This window comes from Athene noctua, chromosome 10 (genome assembly GCF_965140245.1).
Source record: "Athene noctua chromosome 10, bAthNoc1.hap1.1, whole genome shotgun sequence".
Lineage (NCBI taxonomy): Eukaryota > Metazoa > Chordata > Aves > Strigiformes > Strigidae > Athene > Athene noctua.
The window spans coordinates 18,581,723-18,597,113 of NC_134046.1; the positions used below are offsets into that span (position 1 = coordinate 18,581,723).

At 37.9% G+C, this 15,391-nt stretch overlaps 1 protein-coding gene across 1 annotated transcript; it reads right to left on the minus strand.

Annotated features, from left to right (window-relative positions):
• Nucleotides 1–47: 47 nt before the first annotated feature.
• RFT1 (RFT1 glycolipid translocator homolog) lies at nt 48–15,109 on the minus strand. Its single transcript, XM_074914539.1, has 13 exons — nt 15,037–15,109; nt 14,856–14,941; nt 14,107–14,223; nt 12,050–12,239; nt 11,367–11,468; nt 10,382–10,516; nt 9,441–9,519; nt 9,116–9,166; nt 7,618–7,748; nt 5,488–5,632; nt 4,401–4,506; nt 2,825–3,074; nt 48–1,932 (listed from the first exon to the last, which is right to left on the minus strand). Exons 1-13 carry the CDS (start codon nt 15,097–15,099, stop codon nt 1,768–1,770), a joined length of 1,620 nt encoding a protein of 539 aa, XP_074770640.1. The 5' UTR covers nt 15,100–15,109; the 3' UTR covers nt 48–1,767.
• Between the last annotated feature and the right edge of the window lie 282 nt (nt 15,110–15,391).

Below are 15,391 nucleotides of genomic sequence, written 5' to 3' on the forward strand. Positions count from 1 at the left end.
AAACTTAAAAGACAAAAAAACTACCAAATTCACTTAGCAGGGCAGAATAACATAGAGTTTGTTTTATTTAGACAGATTTCATAATAACTTCATAAGAATCAGCAAGTCTGTCTCTAGCACCTTCCAGCCAGGTAATGGAGACACCACCATTAGCTGAGGAAGTGCACCTTTCTCCCACTGTTACATTTTGGCTTCTCTGTGATAATTTTTCAGTCACCAAATTCTCATATAAAGCATCTCTGGTGATATTCTCCAAGTGAAAATTACCAGAGTTCAGAAAATGTTTCTAACTGTACCAAACTGAAAACACTGATACCAGAAAGCATTTCATTCCACGAGCTATAATTACCAGGATGAACTCCACAATGCCATTACAGTGAAGAAATTTTTTAAGCAGTCTGAGGAATTGCTACATAATTAAAATAAAAGCTTTTGACTGTACATATCTGAGGACACATTTTTCATCACTTGACATTTTTTGGTCCATCCAAACAATGCAAAGGGAACACTGATCATTATAAAACTGCCACTTGTATGATATATTCTGAAACTGCCAAATTCAGATCTTAGACCAGCAAAAAAATATACCATGAGTCAACCCAAAACCAGCAGCCTAACATATAATTTAACAATTTCCTAATGTCCAAATTTTCAACAATTCAAAAAAAAAACAAAAACAATACAAAGGTTAAGTTTGAACAAGCAAAGGAACAAGACATGAAAACTGGTTTCAACAGAAAGAAGCATTTTCTATCCAGTAACAAAAGTTTCAATATGCATACATTCTTGGAAGAAATCTTATAAAATACATTTAATATTCGATTTTGCAGAGGACAAAATCACTTCTATTGAGACAAATTTATTCACGCTGGCATTAAATCTCAGATAAAAACAAAGCAATGGAACAAAAGTAAGAAGTTTTATGATTAACCTTCTGAAACTTCAGCATCAGTGTGATTATACTTAAAACCTCCTGTAAAACACTGCTTAAAATCCCTTTCTTCTTTTAACTAAGGCTTCAGAGTATTTTTGACAAGTGAATCAATACCCTCACAAATGAATTATCTGCCGAATGAAATAATCTGATACAGCTAGCATGGACACATGCTGCGTATGTCATTAACTTGTAAACATCAGAACTTTCCCTTCACTGCTTTACACTTAAAAGAACTGACAATTGGATCTCTCTCCACTGCATTATGATGCACTTCAGCAACAGTGACCTTGCTACTGGTCCTTGCTCTAGTGTTTTCTTCAGCTTTTGCTCTGCGCATTTGGGGGTGGGGGGGTGGGGGGAGTGTGTTTGGTTGTTTGCTTTTGTTTGGGTTTTTTTTGTCAGACTATTTATTTTCTCATCAGTTCAGCAGCCCACCATGCCAAATAAGGGCATTCTTAACTACATCATAAGATGTAAGTCATATGATGCCTTCATACATGTACTGCCTGTTGCTAAGAATGGATTCTCTCTCCACGAAGTCTGTCAACTAGGTTACGTCAGAAGGGTGTATCTTAGATACTCATTCATTACCAAAGAGTCTGTTCGAAGAAAAGCTTAGAAAAGAATGATGGATAAAGAGAAAATTACTCAGCTCTCTTTCACAGTACTAACCAGCTTAGAAGACAAAATAACATTCAGCTGGAAATCTTTTACATCGCCACTCCAATATTAATGTTTCCAATAAACCCATGTGAAAGCCTTCTTCCATACAGATTTCATGCAAAAAATACAGCCCTTTTACTGCAAGAATGTACAAGAACATGAGCTTTTCATGTTCCTTTCTTCATGTACCGGGAGAGGAACTGGCTTCTGACAAAGTGGATCAGCTTAGTCTCTGTGCGGAATATAGTAGCGGCGGTCGCTGCAAAGCACAGAGCGCCCACGCTGATGTGAATCAGCCTTGCCATCCAACCCTTGTCACAGCAGAAGAATACCTACAACAAAGGAAAAAAGCAATTACAGGAAAACTAGTCAGCACAAAGTACATTTACTATCTTAATGACAAAAAAGATCTAACACCTCTCTTGACCATGCTAACGTCACCATCAAGCCAAGCCAAGCATGGTTTTGCCACAAGCACTGATCCTACAAGAAATCATCTTTTAGTCACAACACTTGCTTTCTAAGAAAATTCTGTCAGCAAAAATAAGCACTCAGTAGGTACCCAGTAAATGTGGAGGGTGCTATTATATGGCATGCAGAAATATGTTAATCAAGATATTAAGACAACTCTGCTGGTGCTATCATGCAAAGTCTGCTACTTTGCAGGCATGTATTAGGCTGGTTTCTAACAAAACCCCACTGGAAATCTCGCATTTCAAAAGATCAAGCTCTCCTTTCTAAGGCATAACAGACTTTCAAACTGTCAAATTTTTGTACATTGAAATGCTACTGTCTCTGTAATAATTAGTCTGTGCACTTACCATCTTGTAGTCTGAATAAATATGATAAATGTGCTCTTAGCAACTTTTTTCTTGTTCTTGCTTTGTTTTTTTCCTCTATCACTTACTACAGAATTTTTAATAAGTTTCTGTGTTACTGCAAAATTTCAATTATTAAGAACCAAGGACATGGATTCATCTGCAGACAGCAGGAAATGTGTTAAATTTTATTTTCCATGTCAGACACACCTTCTACAGGTGGCAGACATAACTTTGTAGCAAAGATGAAGTCTCTTAATATTATATACTGTCTTGTCTGTAACGGAAGTCTTCCAGCTTGTCCTCAACAAGCCTTTTTTGCCAGTGCTATTTCTCTGCTTGTGGACACAGAAGACATTTGACACTGACTTTCATAGTGAAAGCAAAATCTGAGAAAGATGCTTACCTCTGAGAAACCTGTGATTACTCCACTTAGGATATAAACAAGTACCAAAAATGGTGAGGGAAGCAAGCCTGTCAAAGGTCTGTAAGTGCTTTCTTTGAAGTAATCATAGATGTAGTGGATGCTGTGAGCTATTCGAATACCCATGTTAAAGCAGTTGGCAAGGATAAAGCCTATACTGCCATGCCAGTGGGTCAGGAAGTAAGAGATGCACAGAAATGTGAAAGACAAGGCCAGCATAACAAAATTGTACCTAGAAAAAGAAAAGAAACAATCTAGCAATGTATATAGTTACAGTAGCCATTTACTAACTTTATCCTTGAAGAAATACCACAATTCATTTTCTAAAATGAGGAAGAGAAATTCTCTTACCACCTCCTAACGGAAGAAGATAAATCGGAGAATCAAGATGTCAATTAAAAAATTTACTGAAAGAATGGAAAATACACCAAACAAATTAAACCAAGAACTACATTATGTGAAGGAAATTATAATTTTACTAATCAGCCGTACCCTCATTTTAAAATTAAAATGTAGTAACAATGACTAGTAATGTAAAAATTTTTGGATTTTTTTCTGTTTTAGGTAGGTATTAAAGAAAAATAATGGTCAACAGATGATGCTTTATTTAGCTTCTGATCCAAACAGTAGCTTTGAAAACAAGTTCCCACTTTAAAGGGTTCATGAAAGCAGCCCTTGCTAAATCTAAAAAGATACTACTTTGACTATGGAAAGTAGACCTCACTGAAATTAATTTGGAAAGGCCTTGTAAGGGCCAGCTGCTACATAAGCAAAAAAATCCTTGATGGTAACACTGGGAAGGCAACTAGGCTTCAAAATCAATAACCCAGGATGAACACAGAATCCAGAAATACTCCAGGCTGGAAGGGATCTTAGAAGGATCTAGTCCAACCTCCTACTTAAAGTAGATAAATCACTGAATTCAGACCCACAATTTACATCATTCAGAAGTGTACCTGATATACAGTAACTGTACATGAAAAATTTTAACAGCTGCAAAATTTTAAGAAGTTTGCAGTGATAGTTTGTCTTAAAGGATAACTTCAAGAACATATGTACAGAAAACAAAACTTCACATTTACTTTCCCAGTTAGTGATGTACCAACAGCTAAGGTAACAATCTTTATTTCTTAATTACTGACCTTTTTACCCAAATGTTTAAACATCTGCTAAAGCTTCTACATCTAAATCTACATGCAGACAGCTAAATAAGAGTTAATTTTCAGTGTGGCAGGATATATCCAGGCTGATTTCAAATGCACCAATCTTTTTATAATGTCATTACAAATAAATTTTTAAGAAGATAAATGTTTATTAACAAATAGAAGCATGTAAAAAAATGGAAATAGTGCATGTTTGCTTGCCCATCTGTTGCAGCTGGCTCTGGATAAAAGGAACACAGTTTTTAAAAGTGACTGCAGAAAGAAATTTGCTCTTTGGAAAAAAGAGCATTTCCAATCACATAACCACACAGAACAACTGTTCTCTTTATGTACAAACTCCAAGCAAACCATATGCAAATTAATTACAGGGATATTCTGGGGACACTATTTCCTACCTGTCTACCTCTTCTCTGCACATCAAAGCAAACGTAAAACATTCTGTTACTCCATTGATAGCGAGAAATAGGACATATAAAGAGTAACATCGGAGGAGATCTGGACCTAAAAAAACATGTTAGAATGATAAGTAGATTATTTTTTCTTTTAAAAAACACGTTGATTTTACGTTCACTAAGAGATAAAAGTTGTAATATTACCACTAATAATGGAAACTTAAGTTCATTTGAACAAGTTCCCTGTCTAGATATCTTGACAGGAACACAAATAAACAAGGCAAATAAAAAAACCCAACAAAACCTAAACCACTCAAGAATATCAGTTATTATAGTAAGAGAAAAGATATCCATAAAAAAGGTATTAAAGGGAATTACCTAATTAAAAATTAATATTTATTGTAACCCAAATCTTCTCTTGTACAGAAATTTGTGGAAATTAATCCAATAGTCATTACAAGGTTCTAAAAGCAATAAAATGTTTATTTTGAACACAACACTAAGAAAAACAGAAAGGCCGTTCAACACATTCGGAATTGTGTTAGTTAAAAATTATATTCAGATTTTTATGAGTCAGAGATAATTCATACATGACTTCAAAACTCTCCATTCAGACCTTAACCTTTTTCTTGACCTTCAGATATAACAACATGGGAAAAAAAATCCTATGCTTTTTAGCAGGTTAGTATGCATCCCTGAATATTCTTTCTTGATGGCGGCAACGTAGTTCCTATTACTGAGTCTCCTGTTTCAGTTCTAAAGAACAACTGCCCAGTGAGCAGTAAATACACCACAGAAGTGGGGCAGAGCTGAAGACTTTCTTTCCAGGCATGCATAAAAACATTACACTAAAGAGCACTTTAAAGAAAAAAAAAAAAATCCAAATTAATATATCCATAAATACCTGATCAAATAAGTCAGTACAGAAGCGCAACATTTCATTTTCACACATTATCACGAGGTTAAAAACTAAAATTACTTGTGAGTCACTTGACTTGCATCCATACTCCTAAACACAGTCCTCAGTAAACAAGTCTGAAAGTTTCTCTTTTGAAAGAATGGCTTCTTTGCCAGCTCCATAAATCTTTACCTGTTCCAGAACTGAGCATTGAGCCTCCGTAAATATCCAGAGCCAGCTGAGAATAGGCATAGCCAAACACTGTGATGGTAAGGCCAATCAGAAGCACAAGTTTCAACAGCAATTCTAATACATTTGCAGCCATAGCAACATCATCCTGGAAAATAATGTATTAGATCCCATGAATCAGAATCAACAGAAAAGCTACTTGACAGAAAAAAAAATAGGTTGCAGTGCAAAAAGGGGTGAGATTTATCCATACACATGGTCTTAACTTCCAACAATTTTAATGTATTTATTATTCCATTATATGCTTTATTCATTACAAACGCTACACAAATATTAGTGTGACGGTTTGATGAAACCACAGTTAACATCTCAACCATCCAGTAAAGAGCTTTGGCAAACTGTTTTTATGGAAACACCAGGGCTGTGCAGGTAATGGCAGGGAGGCATGGCAAAAGAAGCAGGTCCTGCGGAGGTGGGACCACACTTTTTGAAGTCTGAACTTCCCTATCTCGAATGACTCTGTGAAGAGTCAATAGAGAAGCCGTTTTCACAAAAGGTCAAACAATAGTCACACCTGCAGGGAGGGAGGAGTAACTCCCCAACGGCCCCTGAGCCCACCAAGCCATTTCCAGAAGACTCTGAAAGTATGAACTGCACACGTAGCAAAAGCAAGGAGAATTCTAGAAGCATAAACTGCACGTGATGTGTAATTAGCCTAATGAGTCCAAGTGTCCACTCGGAGGAGGGGCAAGGAATTATAAAAGGACACAAGTCAAAGTCCCGCATGGCTGCGCTCCTCCAGAACTGGACCAACAACGGAACCAGGACTGCTGAAATCCTCCTTTTTGTCTTTCTCTTTTCCTCTTTCCCCTTTTCTCTCCCATTCTTATTCTGTATGCCACATATAAGGCAAGGCTTGTCAGGGCATGTTTAAGGATTATTGGGGCGTGTTTTAAGATCTGCCACTGGTCAGTGTAAGTTTATTGCCTTGTTGCAGAGAATGCAAAGATTACTGACAAAGTTTCACACCAATTATCTGTTGTGAGCAAACAAAAATTAAGTTTTGTGAATTGAAGAATCTTTGGTGTCATTTCACCTTAATCCTGACCTGAGAATTGGAGAATCTGAGTCTTCCAGAGAAACTGGGACATGACAATTAGCCATCAATATGTCTGTTCAAGGAAACTGCCTGTGTTTAACAGTTAGTCAGCAGCAAAGAAGAGCACAAGATCTGCCCAAGGCCACGGTTTGAGGCAGTGGGAAGGTCAGACTTCCTGCTGTACAGGACTACAGGATTTGCCACACCAGAACAAGTAGCTTGGTCAGTTCTACTATCTCATTACAAGAGGCATTCTTGTAATGTAATGTAACTTCACTACATACAGTGAAAACTCATAACCATTTTCCACTTACACATCAGGTAGATTATATATAAAATATATATATACGTACACCTTCCTTAGCCCACCAATGACCTGAAGCGTGGCATTTGTTGAACTGCATGCTATGGCAAGTAGTAGAATTACTGCAAAAAGTTGCCATAGTATCAGACAAAAGCCCAGGCTGATCAAGAATTTCTTACTGACAGCATGCATGAATATTACTCTGTGAAACAAAGCTCTGGTTTGTTTAACCATTGATATTCCACATACAATCCAAAAGCTCAAGAAAAATACAATTCTCCTCTTCCCAAAACTGCACTCTTCCAACACATTACTCTTTTAATACTTAAACAGCTACTTAAGAGTTTCAAGTAGGTTAAATAATTTCAGACAGTATTTATTTGATAGGCAATTATTTAAATCATGAAAATGTGCTGTTTCTAAGTGTATCTGGAGATACACAGTACACTAGGGTTTACATCACACTGTTTGGAGCAGGTGATGTTAACTTCAGTTATAATAAAAGACAGTATTATTCTGCTAAATATCTTAATTTGTTTCATCAGCATTTTATCTATTTTCTTTTTGGTCCAGCCTCACTCAACATTTTTTTCTCCACTTCAACTTTTAAATTTTAACAGCCTTTTTACTCAAACTTAAACGCATGCTTCTGTCAGTCACATTTCTGTGATGCAACTTATCTGTAACAAAATTAAGCATTTTACATGTAATTAATCCAAAATAAACATACCTGCTTCTGATCCTTTACGTTCTTCCCTCTTTCCAACACGTTAGCAAAAAAGACATAAAAACTCTCCTCAATAGGCAAAAAGATAAACCTGGCCACCAGTGAACCAAGATTATTCACAATATCATATACACCTTTAAAAAAAAAAAAAAAAGAATAATACCAACATAGCAACAACCTCTAATTTTTTTTAGACACATCTTAATTCCAAGTCTTTAACAATTACCTGAATTCTAATTTAACATTTCCATCGAACAAAGAAAAAACAAATTAATTTAGTGAACGTTAAAACAATGTTCCCTAAAAATCCTGATGGTCAGCAATCACAGCTCTAAATCACAAGGGCTGCTCATTAGATGGCAAAGCCAGGACAAAAGCATCAACTACAGAGATATGAATCTAGTAACAGTACCAAGCCACATTTAAGACTCTTACTGTTGAGGAAGTCAAAAGAACCTGATTAATTTAACTGGAGGAAAACAGGAATTTAAGTATTTACTGATAAAGGAGACAAAGATCCATTTCAGTGAAAGTAAAAAGAGCCACCTCATAGTAAAAATGGAAGAGCAAGCCTATGAGACATTTTACCAACACTTCCATACTCAGCAAGATACTGCTCCAAACCTGCTAAGATATCAATGTGCATATATACATACACACAGAGAGAATACAGTCATTGACAGATTACGAAATCAGGTACGTGGGTAAGTGCTTCTATATATTCACAATGAATTAATAGAGTGAGGTTCAGGCTGATTTCGCAGGACTTGGAAGCAATGCTTCTCAATGTTTTAAGAGTACAGACATTTTTGTACGCATTGCTCTTTCAAAGACCCTTTAAGTAAGAGGCAGCTCAATTATTCCACACTGGAGGAGGATCAGAAGTGGCTGCAGTAACTGGTGGTAAGCACATTCAGCATTTATGAGGGAACATACTACTGCCAGCAATTAAAAGTAATTCAAACTATCCAAGAAACTCCTAACAGTGGGCCAACAACTACAATCTATTTTCCTTCCCCAAGCTATGAAGACCCAAGGTGCTGCCAACTTGGTCATCTGAACGGCTACTGCAACACACTAACCACACTGAATTCTTTCATGGAACATAATTCAGTTTTGAGATGAAATGCTATAAACAATGATGCTCTTGCCCTAACAGCTAACAAAGATTCAAAAGGAAGACAGAAAACAGCAGGAAAACATAATTACAAAAACTGAAGAAGACAGACAACTATAATACATCAGGGCTTTGGGTTTTTTTTAAAAAAAGAAACAAGATACATGGTATTGCATATCCAACTGGAAAGTTTTGATTCAAAGAAAAAAATTAAAATCCAGGATCTTAAATTAAATTTTTATCTGTATCTCTGAAATGTATCTCAAACTCACAAAGGCTTTGAAATCTTCCCAGATTTTCAAGTTATCTTCAAATACTTTAAGTCATCTGAAGAGCAGTAACTGAAAAAACTGTGTGATGGTATTGTGAAGTGGTGACACTTACCCTGATCTCCAAAATTTAACACGTTCAAAAAAGTCATCACATAACGTTCACCTGTAAGTTCAAAACAAAGAATTTAAGATCAGTCCCTAATTCTTTCCAAATAGTCGTTCAGACACTTCCAATATTAAGTATTCAAGAGAAAGTCATACAGGACAGCACCTAGTTCAGAATACCCTCAAAAACTTCATTCAGGTTGGTAACATCTGTTAGCAACAATCTCTGAAAGTCACACGCCCACATGCCCCCAGTTTTCTCAAGCTTTAAGTCTATTTTGTAAATAGTATTCACTAGTCCCTCTCCATCACAACTATACATCAAGCCTCACCCTCTGTCAAAATCTGCTTCAGGAAGGATTGTTTGAAGAAACTCCAAGTCAACCGTGCTTCCTTCCCATTCACAAAGGTCTGCAAAAAAAAAGTACTGAAGCATAATAAACATGATTGAAACTACAGAGCAGAGATAGAAAATAAACAGCCAGTACATTACTCTAGTCTAGAGTATATAAAATACTGCTGAATTCAAGCACCAATATCACTGATCAGGCAAAGACTTTTTTCCCTTGCTGAAAATTACTACTGTGGCAGATAAAGTATTCAAACAAGCTTTCTACAGAAAATACTAATAGAAGTTAGGGAGAGAAAAAACCACCATGCTGTTTAGCATGCCAATATAACTTCCACCTTCACTGTAGATACAAATGGTTTACTGCTCTTCAAACTGTTCCTACAAGTCTTGCAACCAAGAACCACCTTTATCTTTTCAATCTGTAGATCTTTCAAAGTGTTTTCTTCTTCACTGTGTCTTTTCACTTCTTTCTTTGCCTCATTTCTCTTGAGAGATACTTGATTTATCTGTAGGATGCTGTGTACGTTTATTCTCATGAAAAATCGAAGTACCAAAATCCATGGTAAAATGGCTCTGGTTTCCTTCCTGCCTCTGATCCAGTGATACCCGTTCATTCCCCTGCATACTGTACATGTACTCTGTAATCTTCAGCTAATGGTTTATGCAAAGATACTAAAAGATAATTCAGCAACAAACCCATACCACAGTGTTCAAGTTTCAGAACATTTTTCTGACAAGGATTTTACTAATACAAACTACATGCAGAATTCTTAAGGTTGTTTTTTTTTTTTTCTTAATTAGTCATATCTTCTACAGTGCTAAGATATGCCCTCTCTTAACTTCACTATCTCAAACTAATTTTCAAAGCTCTCTCAAGAAAGACTTAAAAAAGGAAATCAAGAAATAATCTGTGCAACCTACCTCATCTTCTACCAAGTTAGGTAATAGAGCTTTCACTCTAGTAACTGGAAACGACTTCTTTGTTGCTTCAGGAGATCCCAAAAACATCACAAAATAAATTACATAGCACATTACCAGAACACTGGCATATAAAAGCTGGAAAGGTAGAGAAGCAAAGATAAACAAACAGTGAAAATTAACTTACAAATGTAGAATTACATGCTAGAATTACATACTAGAGACCCAAATTCAGTGAGAAAATGTAGTGAGACCTTATTCCTGTCCAATATTAAACTACAAAAGACATTAACACATCTCAAGAATGCTGTTGATCTCTTCTTTTTTTTTTAATTAGTAGGTTATCATAGCCCTTTGCTAACTTTTATGTCCTATTAAGCATTTTTAGAATTATTAAAGTCCAACTATGAAGCAATTAGTCAAAAATCAAGTTGACAGAGAAGCTACTGCCTACATCTCTTACTTAACAGAACATTTAGGTTGGAAAGGACCTTTAAGATCGAGTCCAACTGTTAACCTAACGCTGCCAAGTCCACCACTAAACCATGTCCCTAAGTGCCACAACCATACAAACACCTCCAGGGATGGTGACTCAACACTTTAATCAACAGATTATAGTATTCCACATAGCAGAACCCAAAGTTTAACATTAATTCTGAAGCCAGGTGAACAGAGTCTTCAAGCATTAGAATGTGTAACTCATTAAGAGTCAACATAAAGCTTATACAGAACAAAACAACCTTATTTGCAAAATGTGCCTTCAGACAAAAGAAGGTGCTTTCTTGCACCTTCATTAAACTGCTCAACGTCACAGTATCAAGACAATAACAAGTATCAAGAAAATACTAAATGTAAGTGCTAAATCTTAAACCTCCCAGGGGCATTTTCTCTCACCGCCCCAAAGTTATTTAACAGGCTAAATGTCAAAGGCAAATAAAAATTCAGATGAATTGAGAATTTACAGAAGAACAAAACACAGGAAACTTACCTGAGTCAAAGAAAAAATGTAGAGGCCCCACTGAGGATAAAGGACTACTAAAATAACTGTCAAAGTGCATTTTGACACTACAGAAAGGCTTTCAGCAGTTACCTTTGAGAAAGAAAAAACTGAGGTTTATTTTCTACAAACTTAACCACATACACAAACTTAAAATACGTTAGTTTCACACACAAAACTTATGTAGAAATATAGGACTTTCCAAATCACAGAGTTTATTTCTGCTCGGTTGGCCATCTTTGAACTTAATTTCTCTGTATGGTTTCTATTCTCATATTTCACAATTCCTCCACTGCACTTTCCCAGTCCTTTGTATGGGACATTAAGGAGAAAATTTTGCTTGAGACAATCATGTTCTCAATTGTTGCATTTCACAGTTTCATACCAACAATCAAATGAAATGCAAAATTGTGGAAGCTGTGTACCTCTCCCTCCAATTAAAATTCATCATTTAATGATCACTGAGGTGATAATTTCTAAATAAGCCAACTTTTTTGCTTAAACAGGTACAAATTCATATTCATGTTACAACTATGCCATACAGTACTAAACAGTACACACAGGTTTGGATTTTAATATGCTTGAATATACAAAGATCTAGTTCAGGAATCTGTTCTTTTCAATAGGGAATGGTAATTCCCCTCACACGCATACACCCCATGTATTTTACTAACCTTAAGTCTCACAAACAAATGAGCTTGTGCTAAAACCCAGAGCGGTTCTCCCAGAAGTTCAATAATCGCAGAAAGACCAAATGCCACTACACCAGCCTGATAATGAGGAACCACAGAAGGATCAGGTACTTCAAGCAAATGTAGCCAGACTAAGCCCAATAAAACAGACCAAAAACCACCAAGAGGGACTCTAAAAAGTTAACATAAAAACATTATCAATAGAAATGTTACTTTAACAGGAAAAAACCCAAAGAAAATTATATTAAAATGTCACACATGTCCAAAATAATTTTTAAAAAAATTATTCCCTGAGGAATTAATTTCTATTGTTACTATACCAAGAATAGCTTTTTTTGTGATGAACATCTTTAAGGCACTCTTTGCAAGCCACAGAAAACATTTTTCTGACTCATCCATTTTCTACTCAAGAACCTAACACAAGGTCAACTATCTGCATTTCTTGTTCCCTAAGACCGAGCAATTCTGATCCCATATCAGTCTGCACAACACTGAAAACTCGTCATTGCTGCAATTTTTATAGTCTGTGGTTACAAGGGGTTTGGCAGACCAGATGTGTTGTATCTTGCTGTAACAGCTAAAGATGCCACCACTCCAACTGTAAGTCTCACCCAGAAATCACTGGTTCTCCAGAAAGCAACAGCAGAGTGAGCAGAAGAAAATGCATGCCTGCATCTCAGGTATGCCAGTTCACAATGCTCTACTGTAGCCCAGAGCCACTCTGACTAGCGACTGCAGCTAAAAAGCCAAGCTAGGCACAGGAGTGCAGACGTGTATTACCTTCTGTTGACACTGCTTCAGGAACACGAAGCTTCTGGCAGAGTGCAGAAAGTTTTACACCACTGCAGCAGGATCTATTTGATCCTCCCATTATCAGATCCCTAAGGTATCTGACATCAAGTTCCTAAGGCGTATTTCAGATCCTTCAAGAAAGTTAATCTTCATTTTAAATTATGCTTCTCTATAAGGAAAAATTTAAAAAGAAAAAGGTGCACACAGTCATTGTTAACTACCATTTAATGCCCCCTTGAAAGGCTGTCAAATAGCAGAAAACTTACTATAATACAGTGAAGAGAACAGATCTAATACATTTTAATTAGTATTAAACCTATCCCTGAAAGGGATAATTCTTCTTCTTTATAGCTAGATGCAGATGACCATGCATAACTCCCCATTCCTGGGCCAGATCTAGTTAATAGCTGTGCTGTTCTACGGAAAGTCAGTAGGGTGCCCCAGTGGAAGACCACTACTTTGTTGTACAGGGCTAGTTTTCCACCATATCAGGCAGATCAACTTACTTCCCAACCCACCTAATTGCAGCTCCACAGCTGCTAGATGTGACATAGAGGAAGCAGCACAGCGATGCATTCAGGAACCGAAGGGAGAAACAAGTAGCTGCAACATGCAATTACACTCTCTGGCTACAGCTTCACGTGGCCTTCAAGCTATTCACTTTCTGATATAAATGGCACTGCAGTTGAAAGAAGTTGTCCAGTTTACTCCCTATTGCTTAATTCCAACTCTTTCTTGCACCTTTTCATATCTATCCTACCCAACACAAACAATTGCATTGCCATGCCATTAAATCACATCAGGGCTCAAGACTTGAAAAAATTGATTTGAGAGGAAAAAAAAAAATCTCTAAAGCAGCTTCACAAATGAACATCAAGTAATACAAGAGCAAAACTGAGCAGGCAGAGGCAGAAAAAATAAAGGACTACATGTTTATGCAACAGTATTTTCCTTTAACAGCTACAACATAAACTTCAGGGTAAGCAATAGAACAAACACCTCCTGATTAACAAACACCTTTGGTGATGCACTTTCCCATGTGTTCCAAAAAGAGATCAAATCCATAAATGCTAAAGCAATAGACTTGACTAGTTCCCTGCATCAGTCCTGTAACATGACTGAGGCTACTAAATGCTCAATACTGAAATTGCTACTTCAGTAAATAAATACTTGCTCTTGTATTGCGAGCTCTCAGACAAGAATTAGAAATAAATACTAAAAAAAATTAATTTCTAAAGGTATCTTACGTCAGCCACAGTAGATTAATTGTTTTGGTCCAGTTTCGCTTTGTACTTCCACTCAAACAAGCTCTCCGAAATGCCTCCCTGGCTAGGAAGACAACTGTTGAATACAGTAGAGTTAGCCTAAAGGAAGATGAGGTTAAAAAAAAAAAAAAAAAAAAAAGATATAAAGTTATTTCTTTACATACTACTTCTGAAATCCTTCATGTACTAGCATCACTGACAGTTTTTACACAGGACTGCCTCACAGACAAAGCCAACAAGCATGCAAAGACAACAAGGTGATATGAGGTAAACTATCACCATCTCTTTAAAAAAGGAGGGAAAGGAATTACATGTGATTATTCAAATAGCAAAAAATACTTTAAGTATATCATAAATCAAAAACGCAATTGCAAAATTTATTGTCTAGCAACAGCTTGTAACACACAATTTTGTCTAGCTTTTCCTCATGAAGCTGGCGGTTTAACATGGAAAGCAGGCCGGCAGTACCTCTGTTTCAAGCCAAAAAATAACTTGGGAGAGATTCAACGACCAAAGACTGTAAAACACCCAACAGCACATCAAACAGCGTTACGCAAAGCGTTATTAGCAACACACCCTCCGGACCACAGAGCCCGAGATCCTGCACCAAACCCAAACACCTTCCAAAAGGCCCGTCACACCGGGAGCCCTGTTCCGAGGAGCGCCTCGCCTGTGCCAGCCACGTTCCAGGCGAAGAGCGCGGTGGGGATGCGGGTGCTCCTCGCCCTCACCTCACGTTGACCACGCCGATCAGCTCTCGGGAGAGGTAGCGCAGAGTGAACGCGTTCAGCCCGAAGGTGACCACCCGGAACAGCACCTGTGGAGGAAGCGGCACGGGAAACACCTGCAGGCCGAACGGGGACCGAGGCGCCTCCCGCCAAGGCGGGGCGGCGGCGGCGGGCGGCCCCGCACCTGCAGCAAGGCGCTGGAGGAGGCCAGCCGGGTGGCCTGGCTGAGCGCGTCCTGCGAGGCCATCAGCTCCCGCCCTGCCCCGCCGGCAGGAAATGGCGGCGCCGCCGTCGCGCCGCGATCCCGTCAGCGCGGGCGGGACCGCCGCGGCCTGCGGGCGGGGAGCGGGGCCGGACCCCGCGGGGAGCGCCGCCCTGCCCTGCCGCCTGTGCGCGGCATGACAGGGTACGTGCTTCGGGCATGAAGAGTTAACTTACGAGTTAGCTGGGCCCTGCGGTCTGCTCGGATGAGAAAACTAGCGTTCGGCGCCAGCTTTCTGCTTCGCAAGCAGGTATTCCGCTAAAACAACCCCCAAAAA

Coding starts and splice junctions, on each gene's coding strand:
- RFT1 (XM_074914539.1), bottom strand. CDS start 15,099: ATGGCCTCGCAGGACGCGCTCAGCCAGGCCACCCGGCTGGCCTCCTCC. Junction 14,224..14,855: donor ATCGGCGTGGTCAACGTGAG/GTGAGGGCGAGG, acceptor ATCTTCCTTTAG/GCTAACTCTACTGTATTCAA. Junction 10,517..11,366: donor ACATTTTTTCTTTGACTCAG/GTAAGTTTCCTG, acceptor CTACCTTTCCAG/CTTTTATATGCCAGTGTTCT.